Here is a 25,847-nt window from a genome sequence, read left to right as displayed (position 1 = left end):
GATATCTTGCCTTGTTCTACCACCATCTTCCAGACTTCTGAGGTTCCTTGGTAGTGCCCTGTGAATCCTCCTACTGCTGCTCTATGGCAAAGTCTAATAAGCCAGTCAGGACACCTTTATTGGGTGCATGATAAATACCCTTAAGATACCAAAAAGTGATGTGGATAAAAGGAGTAAGGTTGCACAACGCGTAGCTCTTTCTTCCTGGTTCTTAATGGAGCATGTTAATTTATTGAACTAAGAATTTTCTGTATATTCTTGGATTTTAGCCCCACGACAGCTCTGTGGAATAGGTATTATTAGTATCTGGCCTCTTTTCATGCCAAAGGCATATGGCTACAAAGTTGTAGAGTTGTGATTCCAGCCCATTCTATATAACTCCAAAGTTTATATTTTTATCCACTATGCTAATGGGATTCATTTATCTGGTCCGCTTCTTGTCCTTTTTTTTTTTTTTTCCCAAATGAGTAAGCTATTCCATTTTATGAAAGGAAGAACCGTGGACCAGAAATTATAAATGAATTGCCCAGGATGACATGGTGATGCTGGTGGTGATGATAGGGGTAGGAGTGGAAGAAGCTAGAAAACACATTTTCTTCCTTTTATTGTGTGAGCTTTTTTCCCTTACTGCATTATTTCTAGTTTAGAAGACAAGACACCTCTCATTCTAGGCAACAGTGAAAGGACTAGAAAAACAAGTCTGCAGTTAATTGTGTGTTATTGAATTTCTGAATTCTGTGATACTGACAAATCAGATGATGGAGCCATTTTCTTTCCCAAAGATATTGGAGGTCATTAGCTATAGTTAGCCTGCCAATAGGCTTTGAGTGGGGAGTACATTGTATCCCTTCAGGATCTCCCAGGAAGATTGAAGAATATATTGAATATATAAAATAGAAGAAAATATTGAAAGAATATATACTACACACTTTGACCAGGGAGCTGGTCTAGAGAATCTGGCTGCCACAAAAGAAGTTTTCTATAACATTATTAAGTTGCTTCTGAGTCACTTAGAGGACCAAGAAGGAGGAAAAATGCAGAACCAATTGGCATCTTCCAGGATTTAACTGAGTGATGCTTCCAAGTCTAGAATAACCTTGGGAAGTCCTTGACCCTGAAGCAGGTTGTCTTCCTATTGTCAGCTGGAATTCCCTTGTGCAATAAACTCCCTTTCATCATCAGGTCAAGGTGAATAAATCAGAGGGATGGGACTGGTCTCTTGTTTCCAAGAGACTTAATTTTATTTTTGTTTGATATAGATAGCATATTTACATGCAAGAATGATCTGTTTTGTTGGCAGAATGTGGGCTATTTAGCATTATCATTTCTAAAAACCCTAGGAATTACTGTAAATCCCTCAGAGATTTTTGTTACATTCAATAGTCACAGGCCTTCTGGTTATTCCTACCCTTTCTCAGTAACTTACAAATCTTCATAAAGTATCCTTTTTCATTTGTTTGCCTCTGACCTCCCCTCTGTGGTCATAGCCCAGAGATTTTATACAATTGTAACCATCATTTTATTTTCGGCCATTGTCCATGCCACACCCCTTGAGGCTTATCACCAGATTTTCACTGCCCCCTTCCCATAAAAACCATATCCCTGCCTGCCCCATCATCCAGAAGCAGGCAGAACTGAAGAAGGACTAGGCTGGTGATGAGCGGCTTTAATAGAGGAATTTGAAGATCCTTAAGCCTCTTGCCTTTGTTTCCTGAGATTTCTAAGGCCAGACATCAGTCCTGGAGTGTGGTGACCCTGGAAAGCTCTTCGGCTCTGGAGTAGGTCAGTTCTGGGCTGGAATCCTGTCTCTGCCGCTTACAGCCAGGTGATCTTTAGCAAATCTCTGTTTCTTTCTTTTTAAAGTGAGGATGATATTCATTTGTTGCTGCTGTTTTTCTGAGCAGCTGGCCATTTGCCCCTGAAGTCCTACACCTATTCTTTCATTTTGAGTTGTGCCCATTGCTTTTGACTTTGCCCTGTGATTTTGTAGATTGTTTTATTTTAAAAATTTTTAAAAGATTTTATATATTTACTTGACACAGAGAGAGAGAGAGTGAGAGAGCGCACCGTTAGGTAGAGCAGCAGGCAGAGAGGAGGGAGAAGCAGACTCTCTCCTATGAGCAGGAAGTCGGACATGGTGCTCAATCTCAGGACCCTGGAATCGTGACCTGAGCCAAAGGCAGATGCTTAACCAATTGAGCCGTCCAGGCATCCCCGTAGATTGTTTTAATTTAGGCTTCAACTAAAGGCTGTGCAGACCTTCCCTTGGTTTTGTCTGTAGAATGAAAACCCCAGGAGGGCCAGAGCTGTGGTTATTTGTGCTTACCATCATATCGCCAGGCCCTAGGACCATATTTGGAACAAAGCAGGTGAACAATACATTTTAATGGGATGAATGAATGAATGAATGTACAGATTTCCTGATCTGGTGCCCAGATCAGTTCCTTTGACCTGCTACTACACACAGCCTAATGTAAGAAATGATTATATCATATAAGAACAGGCCCTATTCAGGCACTATCCTTTGAGGAGGGCTATTTGCCACATGTGCAAACCAAGCACAATACCCTGACACGGTCCTTAGTAAAAAGCTCTTTTGGTTAGGTGATGGTTGATACTGCTGCATGCAGGTCAATCACTGAAGGATATGCTTCATTTATTTAAAAAAAAAATCCCTCCTATTGGCCCACTTTGCCCAGAAAAGTACCCACAAATTTCAATCAGTTCAATTAGGGTTGATCCTGATTCATCCTGTACTTGAAGGGGTTAATAGGACTCTACAGGCTTATTTAAGTTGATAAGGATGATGAAAATGATTAGTGGATCCAAAATAGACAAATGCTCTGGGTTCAGCCTTATGAAGCTTATACTCCTTTTACTGCAGTTATGGTATGTTAGCTATCTTTCTTCTTCTTCTTCCTTTCCTCCCCTCCCCCTCCTCCCCTCCCCCTCCTCCCCTCCCCCTCCTTTACCACCACCTCCTCCTTCCTTTCTTCTTTCTCCTCCTCCTCCTCCTTCTTCTGATGGGGGGGGGGCAGGAGTGGGGGAGGGACAGCCAGTGTGGGGCTCTGTCTCACAGCCCTGCAACCATGACCTCAGCCAAAATCAAGAGCCAGACACTTAACTGACTGAGCCACCCAGGCACCCTGCTATCTTTCTTTTTAATTCCCAATTCTACATTATGGGCAAAAGCCCTTGGGAAGCTATTCTTCTAGTTCTGTTATAAACTTGTTACAAAATGCAGGTGTCCTGGAAGCAGTGAGGCTAGACGTAGCTTATTTCCTGTTGCAGTTGGATAAGGTGGGATTATGTCCATTCCTTTTTATGACCCAGAGGGCTGCCTGAAACTGCAGGGTAACTGAGGTAATAGCACATGTAAACTAGGGGAGGTGAGGGCTAAAAGAGTTTTTGATTGAGGTTACTCTTAGTAAAGAAGCCTTAGGCGTATACAGTCCTATTAACTGCAATTTAGCCAAGGCCTAAGCAGTGGTTAATTAAGGCAAACCCAGGGTCTGTCCAGGAGCACAGTCTAGATAAGGCCTAGCTGGTGCTGAAACCCAATGAAGCCATGGCCCTGGCATAATTAGGCCTGGCCAGGGCACAGCCAGGTTCAAGGCCTAGTTAAGGCCTAGTCATCCCTGTTGAGGGCTAGTCAGCCCAGTTAAGATGTAACCAGAGCCTAAGCCTACTTATGGCTTAGTTGCCCAGTTAAAGTCTAGATAACACAGTTAAGGCCTTGCCAGGGCCTAAACATAGTTAAGGTCTAGTCAGAGTCAGGTTAAGATGTATCCAGGGCCCTAAATGTAGTTAATGACTAGTCAGAGTACAGTTAGTTTCAGCCAAAGCAGGTGTAGCATCTATCAGAGTTTTCTTAAGGTTCCGCCAGGTCCTAAGCTTAGTGTATGTTTAGTTAGAGACCAGTTAAGGCCAAAATCTCCTTAAGTTTTAGTCAGAAACTATTTAAGGTGGATGCACGACCTATACTTATAAAACCTAGTCAGAGCCCAGTTAAGGCCTAGCCAGAGTCTTGCTAAAACATTTCAAGGCCTATGCCTATTTAAAAGCTAACCAACATGGTTAAAATCTCATCAGAGTATTTTAAGGACTAGCCAAGTCCTAAGCCTAGTTTATGTTTAATCAGAGACCAGTTAGGGCCAAAATCTACTTAAGTTTCAGTCAGAAACTTGACTGAACTACTTGAGGTAGGTCTAGGACCTAAGCTTGTTAAATTCTAGTCAGAGTCTGGTTAAGCTCTGACCAATATCTCGTTAAGGTATGGCTAGGGCCTAGACTGGTTAAAAGCTAACCAACATGGTTTAGATCTCATCAGGGTTAGGGTTAGGGTCCAGGGCCTAAGCTTATTCAAAGCTAGTCAGAACCTAGTTAAGGCTTGGCTAGAGTCTTGTTAAGGTATTCCCAGAATCTTAACCTAGTTAAAAGCTAGTCAGCCCAACTGAGGCCTAACTGGGTGTAAAGCCTAGTTTAGGCCTAGTCAGAGCCTAGTGGAAGTTTAGCCAGAACCTAAGAGTCTAGTTAATGTATAGCAAGGGCCTGAGACTAGTTAAGGGATAGTTTGTCCAATTAAGACCTAGTTAGTTAATTTAAGACCCAGCTAGGGCCAAAGCCCTGTTAAGGCTTCATCAGCCCAGTTAAGGCATAGTCAGGGCTCAGCTGAGGCTTAGTCAGAGTTCAGTTCAGGCCTAGTCAGAGCCTGAGACTGGTTAAAGATTATCTAGTTCATGTAAGGTCTAACCAGGGTCTAAACATAGTTTGGGCCTAGCTAGAACCCATTTAAGCCCTAGCCAGGGTCAAAATGTAGTTAAGGTATAGTTGGAGTCTCAATAAGTCCTAGCTGTAGCCTAAATCTAGAGAACCCATAGTCAGAATCTAGTTAGGGGATATCAGGGTTCTAAGCCCAGTTAAGACTTAATCAACCCAGTTAAAGCCTAATAAGCTCAGCTGAGTCCTGGTCAGGGCCTAAGACTAGTTAAGGTCTATTTGAATCCCAGTTAAAGTCTAACCATGGACTAAGCCTAGCCAGGACCCTAGGTCTAGAGAAGGCATAGATAGCCAGAGTCTCATATAAGGTGTAACAAGGACCCGAGTCTGTTTAAGGTCTATGTAGCCCAATTAAGGCCCAGAAGGGGCTAAACTTAGTTATGCCCTAGTCAGAGCATAGTTAAGTCCTAGCCAGAGCCTAATACCAGTTAATGCCTGGTTAAGACCTAGTTAAGGTGAAACCAGGGCCTTACATCTAGTTAAGTCCTCACATCTAGTTAAAGCTTCATCATCCCGTTAAGGCCTGTTTAGGCCCTTCACTTTGTTAAGGGCTAGTCAAGACTAGGCTAACCAGCTTATTCTAGTTTGCCCAAGACTTTCCATATTTAGCACTGAAAGTTCTGGGTCCTGGAGAATCCCTTGGTCCCTGGCAAACCAGACTGACTAGACACTCTAGTCAAGGCCTTTTAAAGAAAACTTTTCTTTGCCTTGGAGCTTAAAAAGCACACTTATAGTCTATAGTTTCATTTATAGTTTATGAAACACATTTTCAACATTATTTCATTGGATTATTATATCTATTTGAGATACGTGTTACCATCCTCCCTGATGTGCAGATGCATAAACTCAGGTTTAGAGAGAAGTGCCTTCCTTAATGCCATATGGTCAGTGTCAAAGGTAGAGTTTAAACCAAAATTCACAATGTTTGAATTCAAAAGCCATGCCATTATTTTTTAAGCTACAGTAAAGGGGCCTCTTTCCACAATTAAAAGTTGTCAAAATTACATAAGTAATACTTGCTCAAGGTCTTACCATCACCCTATTTTCAGACCAGGAAAAGTGTTACGGCATACTTAAGCGACCTGCTGAAGGTAAGAAAACTTTTCAACCTAAACTCAGGTTTCTTTGTCTCCAAATCCCTTATTTTTCCCCTTTAAAGAGAATCTCTTCCCTCCATCTTGCCTACTTTGCTCAGTGTCATATACTTCAGTACACGTCTGTGTAGCTGAGACTATTTCTGTGTCTGTAGATTTCAGAGCTGTTTCCATGCATACGTTATCTGAAGTCCATTAGGCATTTGGTAGACTGCACTGGCGTTGAAACTTCTGTTTGCAGCCTGAGGTTTATCTACTGGCCTGATGCTTGTTGTCTGATTAGGGGAAGTTTGTTGAGCCTGGCAGCAGAGCTGACTTGATACTAGAGTCAAACCTCAACCACTTGATTTTCTGTGATCAAAGGATGAAGACATTGAAGACAAACCTGATCTCCTTAGGAATTCTCGGGAGAGTTACTGGATACATCCATGTTATAATGACATTTTGGGGACCAGGGAAAGAAATCAGGCCTCCCTCTCTGTTACTTTGGATTCCATTGCCAGAAGGCACTGAGAGCTTGGCTTGCCTTTTCCTGGCTGTGCCATTTCTTTTGCCTCCTGTAAGCTTACCAGGGGTGACAGGTGTCTCTGTTAAAAAGCCTGTATGTAAATATAGCTATATCTTCCACTATGTTATCCCGAGGATAAAATAGTTGCCACCCCTGCAGAATGTAGCAGCTTCTGGATTGGATGCCAATGGTAGCAATGTGCCAAGCATGAAGTATCCTGTTCCCCTTACCCCTGCCAAATAAACACCAGCTTCCTCTTCTGTGGTACATTTAAAGGGACAGCCTCCACTCTGCTCATATGGCAGTGATAGAGGGGGAGAGCTTACAGCATGGATGATCAGTGGCTCAAGTGGTGGCACAGTGGAGGAGACCATTAGGATGCACTTTAGGTAGTGCCTTCTTGGACTGCAATTTCCTGCTTTTTGCTGTTAGGTTGCTTTGGGGGAACTGTTTGGTTCACTGTGTAATACAAGAGGAAGACAGAGCTGGTTGGGAAGAGGCAAATGATTTATTCCACTGAGCAGCTGGTAGATTCAAGCGTTGCTTTCTTTCTTGGAGAGGACGCCATGTGGGAATAACATTATTTTCTCTGACATGCACATGGTGACTCCCTGCATAAGCTTTAGATGACTTCATGTGTTTGTATTTCCATGAGCTGGTGAAGAACATTCAGCTTCAAGGCATTGGGTTAATGGCTTAAGCAGACCATATCTCTGTCCTAACAAAAGATATGGAAGGCCTTGGCTTGAGGCCTGGGGGCCTTGCTGTACAATGTCGGGGGCTATGGAAAAAGAGCACAGAACTAGTCTTCTGGTTCTACCACATTCCAGCTATGTAACTCTGGATAGATCATTTTGCCTCTCTGGGTGTCAGTTTTCCTAAATGTAAGATGAAGATGATGTAAATGAACTCTGTGTTGCCGTGTCCACAGTATATGGTAACTGTGAAGATCAAATGAGATACAATGTGAAAACAGTAGAAAAAGTATAAAGTCTTATAAAAAAATGTGAGGAATTATTAGTTCTATTATTCATTCAACAAATAGTTATTGAGTACCCACTGTGCATGCTTAAATGAAACAGAGATCACTATCTTGTTGTTTACCTTCTGAAGGGGGGAGCCATAACACAAATAATAAACATAATAAATAAGTAAACTATACAATATATATAGAAGGTGACCAGTTCTAAGAAAAAGGAAAAGGTAGAGCAGAATAGATAAGGAATAAGGAAGGCTCAGGAGTGCCAGGTGGGGAGGGGGAAGTTAAGTTTTTAAAAGGATGGTACGTGTAGCTCTCATTGAGAAGGAGAGATGTAAGCAAAGAGTTTGAAGGAGGTGAGGAGTTTAGCCATTCAGATATTGAGCAAAGAACATTCCAGGCAGAAGTAATAGCCAGTGTAAAGGGCGTACAGAGGAAGTGTTCCTGGTGAGTTTGGGGAATGGCAAAGTGGCCAGAGTGGCTGGAATGGAGGGAGGGGTAAAGAAGTAGAAATGAAGTTAGAGACTATATTGTGGAGGGCCATGTAGGCCATTATGAGGATCTGGGCTTTACTCTGAAGGGCATGCAGAACTATTAGAGGAGGAGATATGGTCTGACTTACATGTTATTTTATTTTATTATTTTATTTTTGAGAGAGAGCGCTTGCAGGGGGAGCAGAGGGAGAAGGAGAGAGAGAAATTTAAGTAGGCTCCACACCCAGTGCAGAGCCCAACTCAGGGTTCAATCTTATGACCCTGGGCCGAAATCAATTCTTAATTCTGACTTACATTTTAAAGGGCTCACTTGGGCCATTGTATTGAGAAGACACTGGGGTGATGCAAAGGGAATCCTGTGAGGAGGCTGTTGAAATAATCAGGGTGAGAGGTAGATGCTGGTGGCTCACAATGACAAGTTATCAGTTTTGAATGTATTTTGAAGGCAGAGCCAAAAGGATATTGGCTGTGGATTGTGAAAAGAAAAGAGTCAAAGATAAACTCAAGATTTTTTTTGCCTGAGTAGTGAGAAAGATAGAGTTGTCATCTACCGAGCTGGAGAAGGGTATAGGTAGAGTAAGTTTTGGAGGGTAGACCAAGGATCCAGTTTGGGATATACTGAGTTTCAGATATCACAGGTCAGCATGAAGGCAATTAGATAAGCAAGGGTGAAACTCTGGAGGAAGGTCTGAACTAGCTAAATAAACTAGGGAGTCATCTGTGTTATAGGCATTATTTTCAGCCTGCAGAAGATCACTAAGGAAGTAATTATAGGTGGAACAGAGGAGGACCTGGGGAGTGATCAACCATGTCAAGTGTGGAGGCCACTGGGGACTTGGGCAAGGGTACTTAAGTGGAGTCGCCATTACATTTCATTAAAAGTGTGTGTTTTATCTGTTTTTAAAGATTTTATTTGAGAGAGAGAGTGAGCAGGAGAGAAAGCACATGAGCAGGCAGGGGGCAGAGGGAGAAGGAGAAGCAAACTTCCCTGCTGAGCAGGGAGTCCGATGTGGGGCCTGATCCCAGGACCCTGGGTTCATGACCTGAGCTGAAGGCAGATGCTTAACCGACTGATCCACCCATGCCCCAAAAGTATGTGTTTTAGAACAGAAATGTTTAACCTGGTAATATCAGTTATGAGGTAGAGAGATTTTGTTCTCATCGAACAAAACTGTCTTGAGATTCCCCTGCCTCTAGCTAATATTTAAAAAAGAAAACTGAAGAACCCTGAATCTTGAATCTTGAAAGGACAACTCCATCCATTTGAGGGCTCTTGCCAGACCAAAGAACTGGGGCCCTGCCTTGATGTGCTTTTCTGAGCCCCAAGCATATAGTTAATGGGATGAGCTCTTCACCCATGTTTAAATTGCTAACCTTTGGCCCCTTTATGAACCTTGAGAGGTAGAGGAATGAAATCTTCAGAGGGAAAGGAAACTATAAATTCATGCCCAAGGGCAAAGCATTTTTCTGTATAGGATATTAAGAAATGTTTTCTCTGCCTACCTTATTCCAGTTTATTCTGATTGTATTTATCTCAGAGGTCAAAAATGGAGAAGTCTTATTTTTTATTTCCATGGAGCAACATATAGTCTTTGGGTGATTTTAATGTTCATATAGGTTTTTGGTATCTTTCCTTCTTACTAGAATGTTCCGACTATAGGTATACTCTGGGAACAACAGGATGAGGACAATGAGATGGTTATCCTCAAGGAGACTTATGGCCTATGAGTCACTTGGTAAGACACATACCATGGCCATATGCTTTTCTCAATGCCATCCTATCAGTTTTTTATTCTGTTGGTGATTAGGAGTGGCCCAGAATATTACTAGGGGACCACAGTGTAAGGGACAGCACAGAGGGTGGAGAGGCCAAAGAATCAGATTCTCACTCTTGCTCTGCTACTAACCAGCTGTGTAGTCCCAGCAAGAGCCTTATCTGTGTTGGGTCTTCACTTCCTCCATCATAAAAAAGGAATGATCATTTTTCACAGGATGTTATCAGTATAAATAAGTTAATGTATATGAAGGTACTTGAGGATATAATTAGCAGAGGACAGAAACAATGAAATACAGATGAACTACTAAGGGAGGGTATGGAATCTTATTTTGAGATCATTAAAAACAGAAGCACTTCTCCTTTGGTGGATAAGTAGTAAGTACATTTGCAGACAGAAGGAAGAACTATATGGCCTCTGATCTTTGTTCCAGGTGGAGAAAGAAACAAACTGGTTCTCTCCTGGCAAGCTGGCATTTGCCACAGAAACAGAGAGGAGGCCACGACTGGTGCTCAGTCTTGCTCTTGTCAAATTTCTGAGATGTATTCTCAAAACTCAGGATGAAATCCAGGCTAGGATGGTGGAGAATAAAAAGTATAGAAAGATCTATGTATAATGCTCCTTTTCTTACCCAAACAATTCATGTAGGAAGATCTTGAAGTCTGGGCTCGTTCAGGTGAAGTAATGCTAGACACAGGGTAATGGCCTTCATTATCTTGCCTTAATGACTTTGCCAATTACTTTCCAAGTAAATGTTTCCAAGGAATAAGATAGTTAATGCTTTGAAAGATCCATTGTCATAAGACCAAGCAGAGGGCCCTTTCCACACAGCTGGTGCTACTGGAGGAATAGCCAATGAGCATTCTTGACGTGTAGCCAGCTTCTCCCTGCCAGAACTAGGAGCCAAAGTGAGTGTGTGCTTCAAAAGCAAGGAGTTAGGCTTGAAAGATCCACTAATCCTCAAGGAGCCTTACCTGATTGGTCTCAGGTCTTCTGAATGGGTGACCTGTGAGCAAGAGTCACAAGACAGTCCTGCTCCCTCATACCTTTATCCAAGTTCAGAGTCATGTTAGTTCTGTGAGATAAATTGTTATCTCTGGTCCTTCCTTCCAGTTTCTGTAGTATCTGCAGCTGCAGATCTTCTGCCTTCAGGGGGTCACTAGTCAGTACCTGGGATGCACCACACACCATTTTGCAGATCCCAGAATTTCTCCAGAACAACTACATTAGCTAGAATTTATTAAGAGCTTCTTTTTAAACTCATTGTGTATATTAACTCATGTTGTTCTCACTACTGTTATTACCTTCATTTTGCAGATGAGAAACTGAGGCAGAGTAGCCTTACTACCATAGTAAGGCAGTACTCTAGTACCCTACCTTCTACCTGGAAGGTAGTAAGTGGAAAAGTTGAGATTCAAACACAGATCTCTTTGACACGGAGCCTACCCTTACAACCACTAGCATCATGTGACTGTTTCTCCCAAAGAAAATAAACAAACAATGGCGACTTGCCTTTTTCCTTCTCAGAAAGCTGAGAGAAGATGTGAAAATAGAATCTCTTTTCCTGTTACTTCCAACTTTTGTTCTTATTTCCCTTATTTTAGACCCTGTCCTCTGCACTGGTAATATTTAAAAGCCAAGAATCTTTCTAGAAGTAGTATAGCTCTGAAGCCAAGATGTAGGGACAATTCCATGCTAGGTCCCACCAAGTCAAGATGGGGAGCTGTTCTCCAGTTTGAATAGTTTTTGAGGAAATTCTTTGTCTGTCTAGGAAAATAACCAAGAGATACATTTTCAAAAGTGGTTGTTTTTCTCCAGTGACTGAGTTGGTTTTCAGAAGGGTAAGCAAGAATTTGTGATTCTCTCTGCAGCAGTGAGCAAATTTGGAGGAGGAGGAAAGAAATTCAGTACAATTCAGTTTAAATTGACCATAAGGACATTTCCTACTCCCTCTCTTTCCAGTTTCTGTTTTGAATTTTTCATATATTTTCAAGAAGGGACCATGTTTAGCTCTTCAGCTGCACAATTCTTTCCTTTCTCTCTTGATAAATTAAAGATGGTTCATGGGGATTTTAAATGTCAGATCCTATAACAGGCAAATGCCTTATTGCACACAGCGTTTTTTTTTTTTAAAGGCAAAGGTTTGTCACTTTAAAAAAAGAGTTTAAAGGGTAAACACTGTTGTGCTCATTGTAACCCCCCAGACAGCACCAGCTATGTCAAAATTATAAAATTTGTCAGGGTGCCTGGGTGGCTCAATCAGTGAAGCGTCTGACTCTAGATTTCGGCTCAGGTCATGGTCTTAGGGTCATGAGATCGAGCCCTGTTTCAAGCTATGCACCGGGCATGGAGCCTGCTTGTCCCTCTTCCTCTGTTCCTTTCCTAGCTCCTGCTCTGTCAAATAAATAAATAAATAAATAAATAAATAAAAATCTTTTTAAGAATTGTAAGATTTGCCCTTTGGGAACAAGGACCTCTTGATGTTTTCCTCAGGGCTGGGGACAGCAATGAAAAGTAATGTCTGGGTGTTTTTTTTTTTTTTAAAATCTGTATTGAATGCATGTATCTAAATGGTACTGCAGCACCGGAGAAGAGAGCATTATGAAAAAATTTACTGTTTGTAGATAGGAACCTGGCACCTCTACTCACCAAAGGTGCATTTTAATCTCTCCCACATAAGTGCCTCTGTTCCCCTTGGATATGAACTAATTTACCTTGCCTGATGCAGAGAAGCTTATCGACTATAAACATAGACCCAGAGGATTTGGATTCCTTTGCTCCTTTTCCATCCTACTGTTAGACACTTATTGCCAGTTTGCTAGTTATAAGCATCACAAAATAGAGGGGTAGGACTATCAGCTAAAAGAAAAACGATGACTCTTGATTAGTTGTACTGATAAAATTGTCCTAAGAGTGAGATTAATAAAAACCTATGGGGTTAAAGACCCTAGTTATGAGATGGCCAGCTTGCTCTCTGCGCCAGCTGTGTTTCTGAGCTACTTGTAAGATGTGAGTCATCTTATCTTGTGTCAGGGTATAACTATATCTAGCTATAAGGCTCTCTTGCTTTACTTAGCACATGAGCCAAATGGACTCTGCTCTGCACCTTCAGATGTCATTCCATTGTCATTGGCTTTGATGACTGGTTTGCTAAACACTGGCAAGACTCTCATCACTGTCTTGCTGTCCTTACTAGTTTTACAAGGATAGAGACCCAAGTTAAAAGTGAAACATTTCTTTTGAGATATAACACACATACAGTGAAGCACACAAATTTTAAGGGTACAACTGAATTTTTTTTTAACACATATGTAATCATATTATGATGTAGAAGCTTTCTAGCACCCCAGACAGCTTTTTCATATCCCTTGCCAGTCAATAACCCCTACCCAAAGGTAACCACTTCATTCACTTCCATTCCATAGACTTGTTTACTTGTTTTAAAATTTCATGTAAATGGAATTATACAATATGTGCTTTTATGTATCTGGTTTCTTTGAACATTCTTGTACATGTTTTTTTGGGAGGGACATTTGTACATTTTTCTTTTGGATACTTAGGAATAGAATGGCAGGGTCATGGGATAGAAGTGTGTTTGGTTTTAGTAGATACTGTCAGAAGGTTTCCTTTTTAAAAAGATATTTATTTGTCCATCAGAGAGATACTTAGAGTGTGTGCACATGCAGAGGGAGTAGCAGTCAGAAAGAGAAGCAGGCTCCCTGCTGAGCAACGAGCCTGCTGCAGGATTCCATCCCAGGACCCTGGGATCATGACCTGAGTCTAAGGCAGATGCTTAACCAACTGAGCCACCCAGGCATCCCTGTCAAACGGTTTTCTAAAGTACTTATACCAGTTAACACTTTACCAACAATGTATGAGAGTTCCAGTTTCTCCGTGTTCTTCTCCACCCTTGGTACTGTCAGGTTTTTTTCCATTTTAGCTATTCTTTGGTGGGGTTTTGTTTGTCTTATGGTGGTTTTAATTTGCATTTTTCTGATGTGCAGTAATGAAACCTACTCATATGCTTGTAGGCCATTTGGATGTTCTCATTTGTGAAGTGCCATTTAATTCTTGTAAACTTTTTTTTTGTTTTTTTAAAAATTAAATTCTCTTTTTCTTATTGATTTGAAAGACTATAAATTATGTATATACTGGATACAAGTCCTTTGTTAGATATACACATACATACTGTGAATATTTTTTTCTAGTCTGTGGTTGGCCTTTTCACCCTCTTAAGTGGTCTTTTAATAAATGGAAATTATTTATTTTTATGAAGTCCAGTTTATCAATCTTCTTTCATAGTTAATATTTTTTTGTGTCAAAAAAGAAGGTCAAGAAGATATTTGCCTATGGTTTGCTGTTGGAGATTTATTGTTTTATCATTCATATTAGGTCTATAACCCATTTACAATTATTATTAATTTTGGTATGTGATATGAGATAAGGTCATGGTTCTGCTGATTTGTTTGTCCTTGTGCCTGTACCACGCTGTCAAAATTACATAGCTCTAAATTACATAGCTCGCCTTCATATCTGGCAATATATGTCTCCCAGTTTTGTTTTTCAAGATGTTTTGGCCATACTAAGCCCTTTGAAAACCCTTGTATGCTTTAGAATCACTTTGTCCAAAGTGCCCTTTGGGGATAGTTTTGAGTTTTTTAACTCATTAGCAACCCCACAGCCTCCCAGCTTCAAAATCTAGGTACCATTTTGAAGGAAGGACTGGTAGTATGTTTGTGGCAGTTCCCTTCCCTCTAATGAGAATTTGTCTTGGAATACCATAAGACTGTGGGAAATTTCACCCAGTTTTTCCATGCTTAGTAAGGAGCCTTGAGCTCAGCTGACTTCAGGTGAAGAAAACTAATCCTGAATTTCAGGGTTCTCAAATTTCCAATCCATTACACCAACCTCAAATGTTACGGAGATTTCCCCTTTTCCACAGTAGCATCCTTCTGTCTTGGCGCCAAACTTCATCTTCAGCTTGTGCCCGGAATGAGCAAATGTTTCATGAAAAAAGCTTAGGATGACCAGCTCACTTAGGAAAGGCTCTGTGCTGTCAGAAATTTTCATTCATCTTGTTTCACAGATCAGGAATATCTTTACATATTGATTTTGCAGTTTATCCTTCTTTTTGTTTTTTAGTTTGTGACAGGAGTGTTCACATTCCCGCTTGAAAGTGAAAGTCCAGAAAATATTCACGGGTTGGAACCTTGACTTTCTCATCCATCTCAGCTCTATCACAGGTGAGTAGTTTGAGCATTTGGGCCAACTCAGTAGGTCAGTGGAAGGGCAGTTAAAATGGCCACAGCATTTCTTTCGCAGATGATGAGGATCCCTGAGGGCACTGATCAGGTTGTCTCCATCCCTCCGCCTTAGGGCTCACAGTCAACTTGGAATTAAGCCAGTTTCCAGGGAAGGCAGATGGGACTAACATTCTCAGTTCTATCCCTGCTTAGAATGAGATGTTGGCCCTGGTCTTAACAAGGCAAATTTTGCTCTATGTAGGTACCTGAATTGGTGCTCTCTGGCATAGGACTTTAGGAGTCAGACTTGGGTTGACTTTTGGTTCTGCATCTTTACTTGACCACGTGATTGGGCAAGTTTGTAAATTTCTCTGATTCTCAGTTCTTCCATCTATAACTTCATAGGTTAACTGTGAGGAATAGACGTCCTAATGTAAGACAAGTGGATTTCCCAGAGACATAATAGGTCTACACATGTGAGTGTTTATTAGAATAATTATTAATGGGCATGTCATCTCATCTCATATGTGGTTCTTGAGATTGGGATTATGCTTGGTTACAGTTTTGGAAGGAGTAAAATTTACATGCAATGAGATGTACACATCTTAATGAGTACTATTTAATGAGTTTTGACAAATATGTATTCATATTCCCTTATAACCCAAAATTCTACCTAAAATATAATCATTATATTATTATATATCATATATTATGTAAGAAACTTATATCATATATATATGAATATTCTATATAATATATATGTACCATATATATTATAAAAGAAAGTTCTCTTATGTCTTTTCCCCAATCAGTTCTCCCCTAGATGCAACCACTTTTCTGATTTATTTTCCGTCATAGGTCATTTTGCATTTTCTAGAATTGCATATGAATGGAATCCTACAGTACGTATTCTCTCATGTCTGGCTTCTTTCTTTAAGTATAATGTTTTTGATATTCATTCATACTGTGGTCCCTATCAGTAGTGGCTTTCTTTTTCTTGCTGATTAGTATTACATTGTATGAATATACCACATTTTCTTTATCTATTCTCCTTTTGATTGAACTGGGCTTTTTCTTTTTCTTTTTTTTTCCTGTTATGCATAAAGGTGCTATAACCATTCTTCTAAAAGTCTTTATGTGAATTTCATTTCTCTTGGTTAAATACCTCAGAATGAAATTGCTGGTAATCAAGGTAGGTGCTTTCTTAGTTTTGTAAGAAACTGCCAGACATTTTCAAAGGGTTGTACCATTTTATATCCCACCAGCAATGTGTGAGAATTCTGGTTTCTCCACAGCTTTGTCAACATCTGGTGTTGTCAGTCTTTAATTTTAACTAGTTTAGTTAGTATGTTGTGGTGTCTTATTGTGATGTTAATTTGTATTTCTTTGATGACTAATGATGTTGAATATGTTTTCATGTGCTTATTAACTTTTTCTTCCTTTGTGAAATGACCGTCCAGATCTTCTGCCTATTTTTAATTGGTTTATCTTTTTATTACTGAGGTGTAGGGGCACTATTTTTTAATTGAGGTGTCATTGACATATAACAGTATATTAGTTTAAGGTATATGACAGAATGATTTATCTTTGTATATATTGCAAAATGATCACAACAATAAATGTCATTAACATCCATCAACTTACATAGTTAGAAAACATTTTTTCTTGCTATGATAAGTTTTGAGATTTACTCTCTTAGTAACTTTCAAATATGCAGTACAGTATTATTCACTATAGTCCCCATGCTGTATGTTACATCCCCATAACTTACTTATTTTATAATAGAAAGTTTGTACGTTCTGACTCCATTCACCCACTTCCCACCTCCCAGTAAAGGCTCTTTGTATATTCTGGTTACAAGTTCTTTGTCAGATATATGTTTTGTGAATATTTTCTCTTGGTTTGTGGATTGCTGCTCATTTTATTTACCATGGTTTTGATGAATTGGCTTAGCTTTGTACTCCATGCTATGCCTATTCACAGCTGCAACCTGATAATATTTTCTGAACGAAAAAACTGAAAGTTGTCCCAACTTCCTTTAGCCTACAGGTATCATAATGCAAAAATGCACTGCATGCGTAACAAGAAAGGATGGTTAGGGGAGCTGTTTTAGGTTGGAGGGTGAGAAATCGGAGATGATATTTAAACTGAGACCAGAATGACAAGAAGCAATTTTTTTCCCCCTGGGAAAAGGGATCCCAGGCAGAAGGAACAGCTAATAGAAGTGCCCTTAATGAATCCTTAAACACTGTGGGTGGAAATATAAATTGGTGTAGCCACTATGGAAAACAGTATGGAGCTTCCTCAAAAAATAAAATATAGATCTACCATATAATATAGTGATTCTACATCTGAGTATTTATCTGAAGAAAAAACCACTAATTTGAAAAGATACACATACCCCATGTTCATCATGTAATAGCCAAGGTATGGAAGCAATTTATGTGTCTGTCAGTGGGTGAATGGAAAAGAAGATGTGGTTTATATACACAGCAGAATATTACTCAGCCCTAAAAAGAGATATCTTGCCATTTGCAACAATATGGATGAATCTAGAGAGGGTATTATGCTAAGTGAAATAAGTTGGGCAGAGAAAGACAAATACTATATGATTTCATTTATATGTGAGACCTAAACAACAAACCAAATGAATAAAGAAAACAAAACGAAACTCATAGATAAAGAGAACAGGTTGGTGGTTATCAGAGAAGAAGAGGATTGTGTTGTGGGCAAAAAGGGTGAAGGGGGTTAGCTGTATGGTGATGAAGGGCAACTAGATTTATTGTGGTTATCACTTTGTAACATATGCAAATATCAAATTATTATGTCATATACCTGAAACTAATTTAATGCTATATACTGATAGAAAAGAAATAAAAATAAAAACAAAAAGACTTAAGAGATATTTTTTTTAAATGGCCCTTAACATAAGTTGGGGGTAGGCACAAACTATCCTGCATACACCTTTTAGGCAAACTAAGGTATCAGAGGTTACTTGCTTTAAAAAATTATCAAAACTGGAATAAGCTGATGCTATAGTCTTACTCTTTCTTTTAACACCCTTCTTGTCTTCCCCAATACCCCAGGTCCTAGGTTCCAAGATGCTTTGAAGCTAGGGATTTTGGATTAGTTAACACAATGGTCAACAGGGTTAAGGCTAAGTCGGGTATTTTTTTCCCTCAAAGGTGACCAAGTGGTGGAAGAAATAAATCGAAGTTTGCATAAGTAAAAAGCAATTACAGTTATCTTTATAAAACAGCAAACTATGAAATGTTCCACCTCTCTGCTTTGTACATTCAGATTGTATAATTTAAAACTTTTTCAATACAGTATCAATTCAATAAGTGGAATATAATTTATTTTTGAAAATTTTCCCAGTTTAGGGAGAGAGAGAAGAAAAGATGGCAGGAAGGGATAGTGGAAGATGGAGATACAGAGAAAGTCAAATAAAATGAAACACATAGGTGAATAAATGGATGTCTATTGAGCAAGAAGAGGAATAACAGAGTCGTTGAGGGAGGTAGAGATGCTGAGAACACAAAACAAAACAAAACAAAACACCTGAGTGAAGGAGAAGCCAGAAGTTAAATCAGTTTTGTGTGAGCGTATTTCTCTTGTGCCCTTGGGCAATGGGTACCATAGTAGACTATTGCTTCCTTTGAAAAATGTGATGGTACTCTCTAGTAATATATAACACACACTTTTCTTCTGTTTCCTTTCTGATCCACACTCTACATTAATACCAAATTCCTCTCATAATTTCTTTTCATTATTTCTTTCCACCAGACTGCTTTTTCCTCTAGTCAAAATGCAGAGATTTTTTAAGCTAATAAAATAACCTCCACTGCCCATTCTCCTACATTTCAGATCAAAAGTTACCTACAACCATAATCATGCCTTCTGGTCATCATGGTTGTGACTCTTCTTGGGGCAAACTTCACATCTACTGTCAGGATTTTGGACCAAAAAAAAAAAAGTGTGGTTCTAAAAGAACTTATGTTAAGTGAAGATAGTATATAACTGCATGGGTCAAAGCAGGTCCTGTGAAGACCAACAAGTTCCATGTGAAAAATCACAGACCATCTGGTCAATGTTTCTGTACTCCAATAAATGTCTAAGGAGTACAGTTAGTTAGATATGATAGTGCCTTTGGTTTGCTGGGCCCCACTCTGGTCAGAACTGCTGGAAATAGGGCATTGATAAATTTGGCAATATCCTAAAGGAGTGAGGTGGATGGTTGCTTCCTAATACTTTCCACTAGGAAAAGCTTGACTGAGGCTAGAGAAATAAAACCAGCCCCATTTGTAGGACTAGTGGCTAGAAATTCAATGTGTATACATACCTAAGGAAACAATTGGTCAAAGGTATATATAGCTAAACTGATCAGCCATGAACTGAAGATGTATGCCATAATAAATGGAACATTACAGACTGGACTGTTGGCAGGAAAAATAATCTGGTAAAGGGAGATAAGAAAAGAAATTGATGAAAGAATTTCAGCAATTCATATAGGACATGTACCAACACATCAGAACAGGAAGATGCAATAATCTGTTTAGAGTAAAAGAGGAGACAATCTGACCCCTAAAACTAATGTGGACTCTGCAGTCCTGGGGACTCCCAAGTCCCAACTCACCTCCCTTGTCAGTTTAATTTAAGGTCACAGAATGGGTCCATGAAGCCTCCTGGCATTTGGACATGAATGTCCTAGATAAGCAGAGGGGGAAGAGTAGGGGGGAAAATGTATGAAGCAAACAAACAAGTGAGTAAGCAATATGAGACATGTCATATTACTAACATACTCATTTTTTTCTTTTTTTAAAAGATTTTATCTATTTGTCAGAGAGTGAGAGTACACAAGCAGGGGAGCAGCAGGCAAAGGGCGAGGCAGGCTCCCCGCTGAGCAAGGACACCCCCCCCCCCCCAGCAATGCAGGACTCAGTCCCAGGACCCTGGGATCATGACCTGAGCCAAAGGCAGACGCTTAACTGACTGAGCCACCCAGGGGTCCCAACAAACTCATTTTTAAGAGGAGTGGGGCATGTTTAACCAGACCAGTGTATGAAGTAGATGATACTGGGCCAAACTTTAGATGTTTAAACAAAGAATATTGCCTTATAGAAGTATAAATTTCCTTGCCTTATAGAAGTATAAATTTCCTCGGGAAGAGGGTTTGCAGAGCATACCAGGCATGCAGAAGAGAATAGTATGTTCATGCCTTTAGACAAAATTGAAGGAACTGGTTGCTAGATATGCAGTATTGGCAGTAATAGGAAATGACCAAGGAACTAATTTTACAACAGATGTTGTCCCAAATTTGGCAAAAGACATAGACTGTGGAACTTTGATTTCACAAATTCCCCAGGCTGCAGGGCCAATTGGAAACCTTAAGAATTGAAGACTAAAAACACAAAGAATTTAACAGCACCAGATATAAATGGCAATGCAGTAAAGGTGCTAAAAAAGACAGAATTAATTGAGAGACTCTGAGTGAGTGTAACTTCTTCAACAGAGATGTTCAAGAAAGATGGGCAAAAAAAATCTATGGTCTCTGAAAAACAATCTGAGGGTTTTGAAGGGGCTGGGGGTGGGAGGTCGGGGTACCAGTTGGTGGGTATTATAGAGTGCACGGATTGCATGGAGCACTGGGTGTGGTACAAAAATAATGAAACTGTTATTCTGAAAATAAAAAATAAATTAAAAAAATAAATTTAAAAAAATCTACGCTTACTTTGTTCTTAAATCTTGTAAGAAGAGATCACAATGAGAAGTATGAAGGAAAGAGAGTATGAATAGTAGATCCTCATAAGGCCATCAAAAAGGAGGATCCATAGCTAGGGATACTCTTTCAGCCTTATCCTATAGCCAGATCCTGTAGGATGGATAAAGACTCAAGAATACTAATCTTTATATTTCTCTTTTCTATTATTAGATCTGCTTTGCTGTTTTCTTTTGGCGGTGGCAGTCTCTCTGGTGGTCATTATAATTGCAGTTTACTGCCAACAAAAACAAGAGCACCATATTAGGACTACTGGTCTTATTCTGTACTTGATCGTATTAACAGCCTCATTTCTCAACCAAACCAACCTTAGAACCATTACCAGCTCACAGGATCCATTATCACCTAGAGCCCATTTGCTACAGCTTTCAGTAATATTTATCTACTCAGGAGATCACTGAGGCATGGAGTCCACATCAATCCCCATGTTGGTTGCTGGACTTGTTGATTGTGTAGCCCAGTTAATAAGAATAGCTGAAGAGCTTTTACAGCTGATTTCACAGGAACAAGTTCCTTGTGCAGAGCAGAATGATAGAGCAGAAGAGATAGAAGTGGATGCATCTTCTCCTGAGGAGGCTTCGCTCCCAGACCTTGCTGATTTCTCAGACTTAGAGTCGATACTTCTACCAAGAGAAGACGAAGACCTAGTCCTTGACATAGATCAAGCGATGGTAGACATAGAAGACTTATATGAAGATGTACTCTCCAGTATAAATGATGACCTAAGAAGTGGTTAAGACCAAATTTGCCCCCAGCAGCATGTGAAAACTGATAGTTTTTCTGTTTTAAATAGATTCTGATTTTTCTGAGTGTTAACAATGTTTTCTCCTAGTTCTGTACATTTTCCTTACTAACACCTTATAGAACAAGTTAATACTAGATTTACTTCTAGTAGAAGCTAGTCTCTTTTCTTCTTTGTATTTCTTTTAAAAGCTTTTAGTTCTGTACATTTTCCTTACTAACACCTTATAGAACAAGTTAATACTAGATTTACTTCCAGTAGAAGCTGGTCTCTTTTCTTCTTTATATTTCTTTTAAAAGCTGCGACTTTAGCCTTTCTCTACCTGTTCTTGTTCTTCTGTTGGATTTTCTAATAACAGAAGCAAATGATACCAAAAAAAGAAACTCCTCACCTAACAACGGAGTTAAGACCTCATGGACTCTATCAGGAGTTGGAACCCAATGTCATTGTTCTGCAAGTGGAAACCAAAAGGGGGATATTCCCCAAGATGGTATTATAATGAATACATCATGTTGACAGGACAGCATTGGGACACTTTTACTTGAAAAGACAGAACTCCTCACTAGGCCTTTAGGGAGAAGATTTGTCAACCAAAGGATTTTAGGGGAAGCAATTTTGAAAAAGCACCATCTATCAGATAATACAACTGTTTTTTGGATAACTTTTGCCAGGGAAACCTTTGAGAAAGCTGAGGTGAAGAAGTTCCAATGCAGGACTATTCCCTCAAATGATGACCCACACTACAACTAGTCTTCAGTATTGTTCCACAAATGGAAAGGAGAAATTATATCAAATAACAATGAGGGTGGTACTAATACTAGCAGGTCTAAACAAAGCCCCAGGAAGACTGTTCACCAATGCAGTCAAACCCTTTGTGGCATAGGCTCAGACACGACAGTCCACAAATAGAAGTGGATAAAGTATGTCTTCTTGGGTATAGCTAGATTTATAAAGAATAGCTGATAGGCTTATTATAGTGAACCTGCTGCCACCTTGACATAAAAATCTTAACTATTGACAAATGGCAGCAATAATGAATTTGAATAAAGTATGGATTGGTATTTAGACCTAATAATTCTACAAATACCAGAAGTCTAAAATGCAATAGTTGGAGGACTCCTCTACCCATATTAAAATAGAAAGAGACCCAATAAATGTGTGGGAAGTTCACTGCTCTTACTAATTCCATGCCATATAGTAATCTTGCTTCCATTTAGACAAGCCCATGGACACGATGGTCCTCCTTCCTAGAGAATGGCCTTTGCATCTTACAACATGGGCAACAACTAGGTAAGGCATAGTAGTAGTTACGATAGATTGGTGCATTCATATTGTGAAGAAATGATAAGTAGAAGTTAATCCACTCTGGTGAAAACCAGACTATACCCAATTTGTATAGAGTCCTAAGGCATATTATTAGCAAAAAGATTAAAAATATACTGAATACAGATAGCTTCAGAACTAACCAACATGACAGATGCTGCATCTAATCCTAAGTGAGGTCTACATACAGGGATAATTAGCTACTTTTAAAGGTAAATGTGGGGGAAGTTAGAGATCCAATGTGGATAAGCAGTAGCAAGAGAAACATAAGTTAGTTTTGTCACTGAATTTCAGGTTGAGTATACATAACAAATTAAAGAAAAAGACTGCTGTATTAAAAAAAAAAACTACCACATATCTTTTTGAAAATGAGAGGAACTTAAGGGAGATACTCAAACATGTTATGATTCTGTTCCACAATAGACTGCTACATGGAGTAGATGAGGATCCAGGACACTTAGACCAGTGCCCAAAGACACAAAGAGGAGAAATAAAATTTCTATCACCAGGAAATTACTGTGGGTAATTACAAGCCAGACCAGATAGCAGGTTAAGGGACTTTACTGCTGTACTAATTGGACAAATCAAGCCTTACTTTCCTAGGGTAGGGGACTCTACCTGTTGTGGTATGTCCAAAATGGCAAATAAGAGATGCGGTGCAAAGGCACTATGTGAAATTAACTAAAATATAGCACTGGGAAAGCAAGAAGAAATGGTTTATCCCACCATTCCACTTGGAGCAGTTTTATAAGAAGGACTAGTGACCACAGTTAAACAAGGAAATCTGTACATGTAGCAACCAAGAAGAATCACAGAGGAATTGGATAGAAGTTAACAGAATATATGCTTTAATTAAAAGTTTGGAAACAGCTGGGAAAGATATATACTCTCCACTAGGAATTTGGACTCTAGGAAATTGGCTTTAATTTTGTGTCAGAATAAAACCCAGGGCAGGAGTACTTGGGCAAGATCAGGAAACATCCAAGGACAGACCATCAATCTGCTACAAATTCTATTCAGCAAGTAATTTCACTGTAGATGGACAGTTCTGGTGCTCCTCAAATACGATTGATACCAACGGTAGCTATTCCTCTATGTAGAACTCTGGAATATATACTTTATAACAATTCCACAATGGATTAGTATGAGTTCATTAAATCTGTTGCTATTAGAGAATTCAAGCAAGCATACTAACTACAGGTGACCATCAAAATACATCAAGAGAAATCTGTGTTGGGCACCTGGGTGGCTCAGTGGTTTAAGCCGCTGCCTTCGGCTCAGGTCATGATCTCAGGGTCCTGGGATCGAGTCCCGCATCGGGCTCTCTGCTCAGCAGGGAGCCTGCTTCCTTCTCTCTCTCTCTCTGCCTGCCTCTCAGTGTACTTGTAATTTCTGTCAAATAAATAAATAAAATCTTTAAAAAAAAAAAAAAAGAGAAATCTGTGGGACTACTCCAGACTTTGAAACAAGATAAAGCTTGAACCAGCCTATAATGCAACTAATACTCAACATGGTCCTTATATATCAAAGCTGGAAGATGCTGCAAACTCGTAGTATGTGAAGCTGGCTAGCCTTCTGGCTGGATGAGTCATGTGGAAAGATTGTACTACAGTAGCTCCTCAGAATTAGATAAAATATATTGCGGTTTGCTTTGATTGTGTGATTACATGTGTTTAAGAACTGTTAAGATGTAAACCCACTCCAAACAGTGGGTTGTTGTATTAAGTATGATTAGAGTTGATAGTGATAAGAAGTAAGTGTAGGCAATAATAAAGTACTTAGGAATAAGAGCTAGTAAGGAAGTATTTTTATGAGAAAGTGATAAGAAGTAAGTGTAGGCAATAATAAAATACTTAGGAATAAGAGCTAGTAAGGTAGTATTTTCAGAAAAGAGTGATAAGAAGTTAAGTGTTAAGTGTAGGCAATAGCAACATAGTTAAGAATAAGAGCTTATAAGGAAGTATTTTTGAGAGAAGAAAAGCAGTAAGTTACATAGAATAGTCATGCAGCTATTTAGGGGGGAAAGCCATGGTATGAGTTAGTTCCTAAGCAGGTTTATGAACAAAGCCCTGTTTTTATCATATGCAAATCAGCCAACCCTAAGTCATTGATAGTGATAGAAATAGTTGATTGGTGATCGATGGACACAGGTCATGCACTTAAAATCTCAATTAGAAGGAGATATATTACTTAATTTGGCAGTCCACCTTTGAATACCTCTGATTGGAATCCTGGATTTCTCCTCCAGGAGAGTGGAGAGAATGGCTGGTCCTTTATTTAAACTAGCCTTTTTCTGAATCTTCTTGAGACTGACACCAAAGCCAATTCTTGAATGGCGTGGAGGGATAGAGAGGGAGACAGGCTCATCATTCTGAGTCAAGCTTGAGAATGTGAAAACCAAGGGAGATAGGTTGGAGATGGCAATGAACTGGGAGGCATTAGTTTTCATCCTTGCGTGTTTTGGCTAACTTGCATGAGAGGTTGCAACTATGTAATTGTATCCTTATGTGATGATTAATGCCAGTCATTAAATTAGAATTGAATATCATCTTTGTTACTGATCCACACTGTTTTATTGCTATGTGCTTTAACATATTTTAACTAATAAACTTTCATTCATAAATCAAAGAACTTGTGTTCATTTAAATTACCTGGTGGTGAATTTGGAGGTCCCAAATGAGCATAAAAGAATCCCACATGGCAGAAGACGGAGTACACTCAGAGACAGTATTGTACCAGGAGTTGAAAGTTCTACTTCTGGCTTTGTCCTATGATCCTGAACAAAGCTCTGAAATATAGTCCTTTCTTATTTGTAAAATGAGTTAAAATAGTTTTTCTGCCTACCTTCAATGGTAGTAAGGATGAAATACAGTGATAAAGTTTTCAAAGACTTTGGTATGGTATATTTGACAATGGAACAGTATATGAAATCAGGACTTTTTAGAAATATCTGAAAAATGTCCATGTGATAAATCCCAAGAGTCTATGCAACATGTAAAGATTATCTAGTAGTTTTATACCTGTTTTCTGAGAGATTAAGGCTTTCTTACTTAACTGCATGTAAAAATGATAGTTTGGAATCACCTTTTGTTTCATTCTTCTGGGCTCTCTCTCTCTTTTTAACCACGTAG

At 39.4% G+C, this 25,847-nt stretch overlaps 2 protein-coding genes across 3 annotated transcripts in view; one reads left to right on the top strand and one right to left on the bottom strand.

Moving 5' to 3' along the window:
- The window catches only part of TRPC5 (transient receptor potential cation channel subfamily C member 5), a 254,409-nt gene that overhangs the window by 72,555 nt on the left and 156,007 nt on the right, over positions 1 to 25,847 (bottom strand). The window lies entirely within an intron of this gene.
- Positions 1,635 to 24,002, top strand: TRPC5OS (TRPC5 opposite strand). Of its 2 annotated transcripts, none has more exons than XM_004769085.2 (3): positions 1,635 to 1,782; positions 14,772 to 14,872; positions 20,805 to 24,002. In XM_004769085.2, the coding sequence occupies exon 3, from the start codon at positions 21,056 to 21,058 to the stop codon at positions 21,386 to 21,388; it is 333 nt and encodes a 110-aa protein (XP_004769142.1). In that variant the 5' UTR covers positions 1,635 to 1,782; positions 14,772 to 14,872; positions 20,805 to 21,055; the 3' UTR covers positions 21,389 to 24,002. The 2 variants fall into 2 exon arrangements, with proteins under 2 accessions (XP_004769142.1, XP_004769143.1); XM_004769086.2 differs by having other exon boundaries at positions 1,635 to 1,825.

The sequence above is a fragment of the Mustela putorius genome, unplaced genomic scaffold, assembly GCF_011764305.1.
Source record: "Mustela putorius furo isolate JIRA1106 unplaced genomic scaffold, ASM1176430v1.1 tig00003901_pilon_pilon_pilon, whole genome shotgun sequence".
In the NCBI taxonomy this organism is placed as follows: domain Eukaryota; kingdom Metazoa; phylum Chordata; class Mammalia; order Carnivora; family Mustelidae; genus Mustela; species Mustela putorius.
The sequence above is the reverse complement of the archived record's forward strand: the minus strand, read 5'-3'. Positions and strand labels throughout refer to the sequence as shown.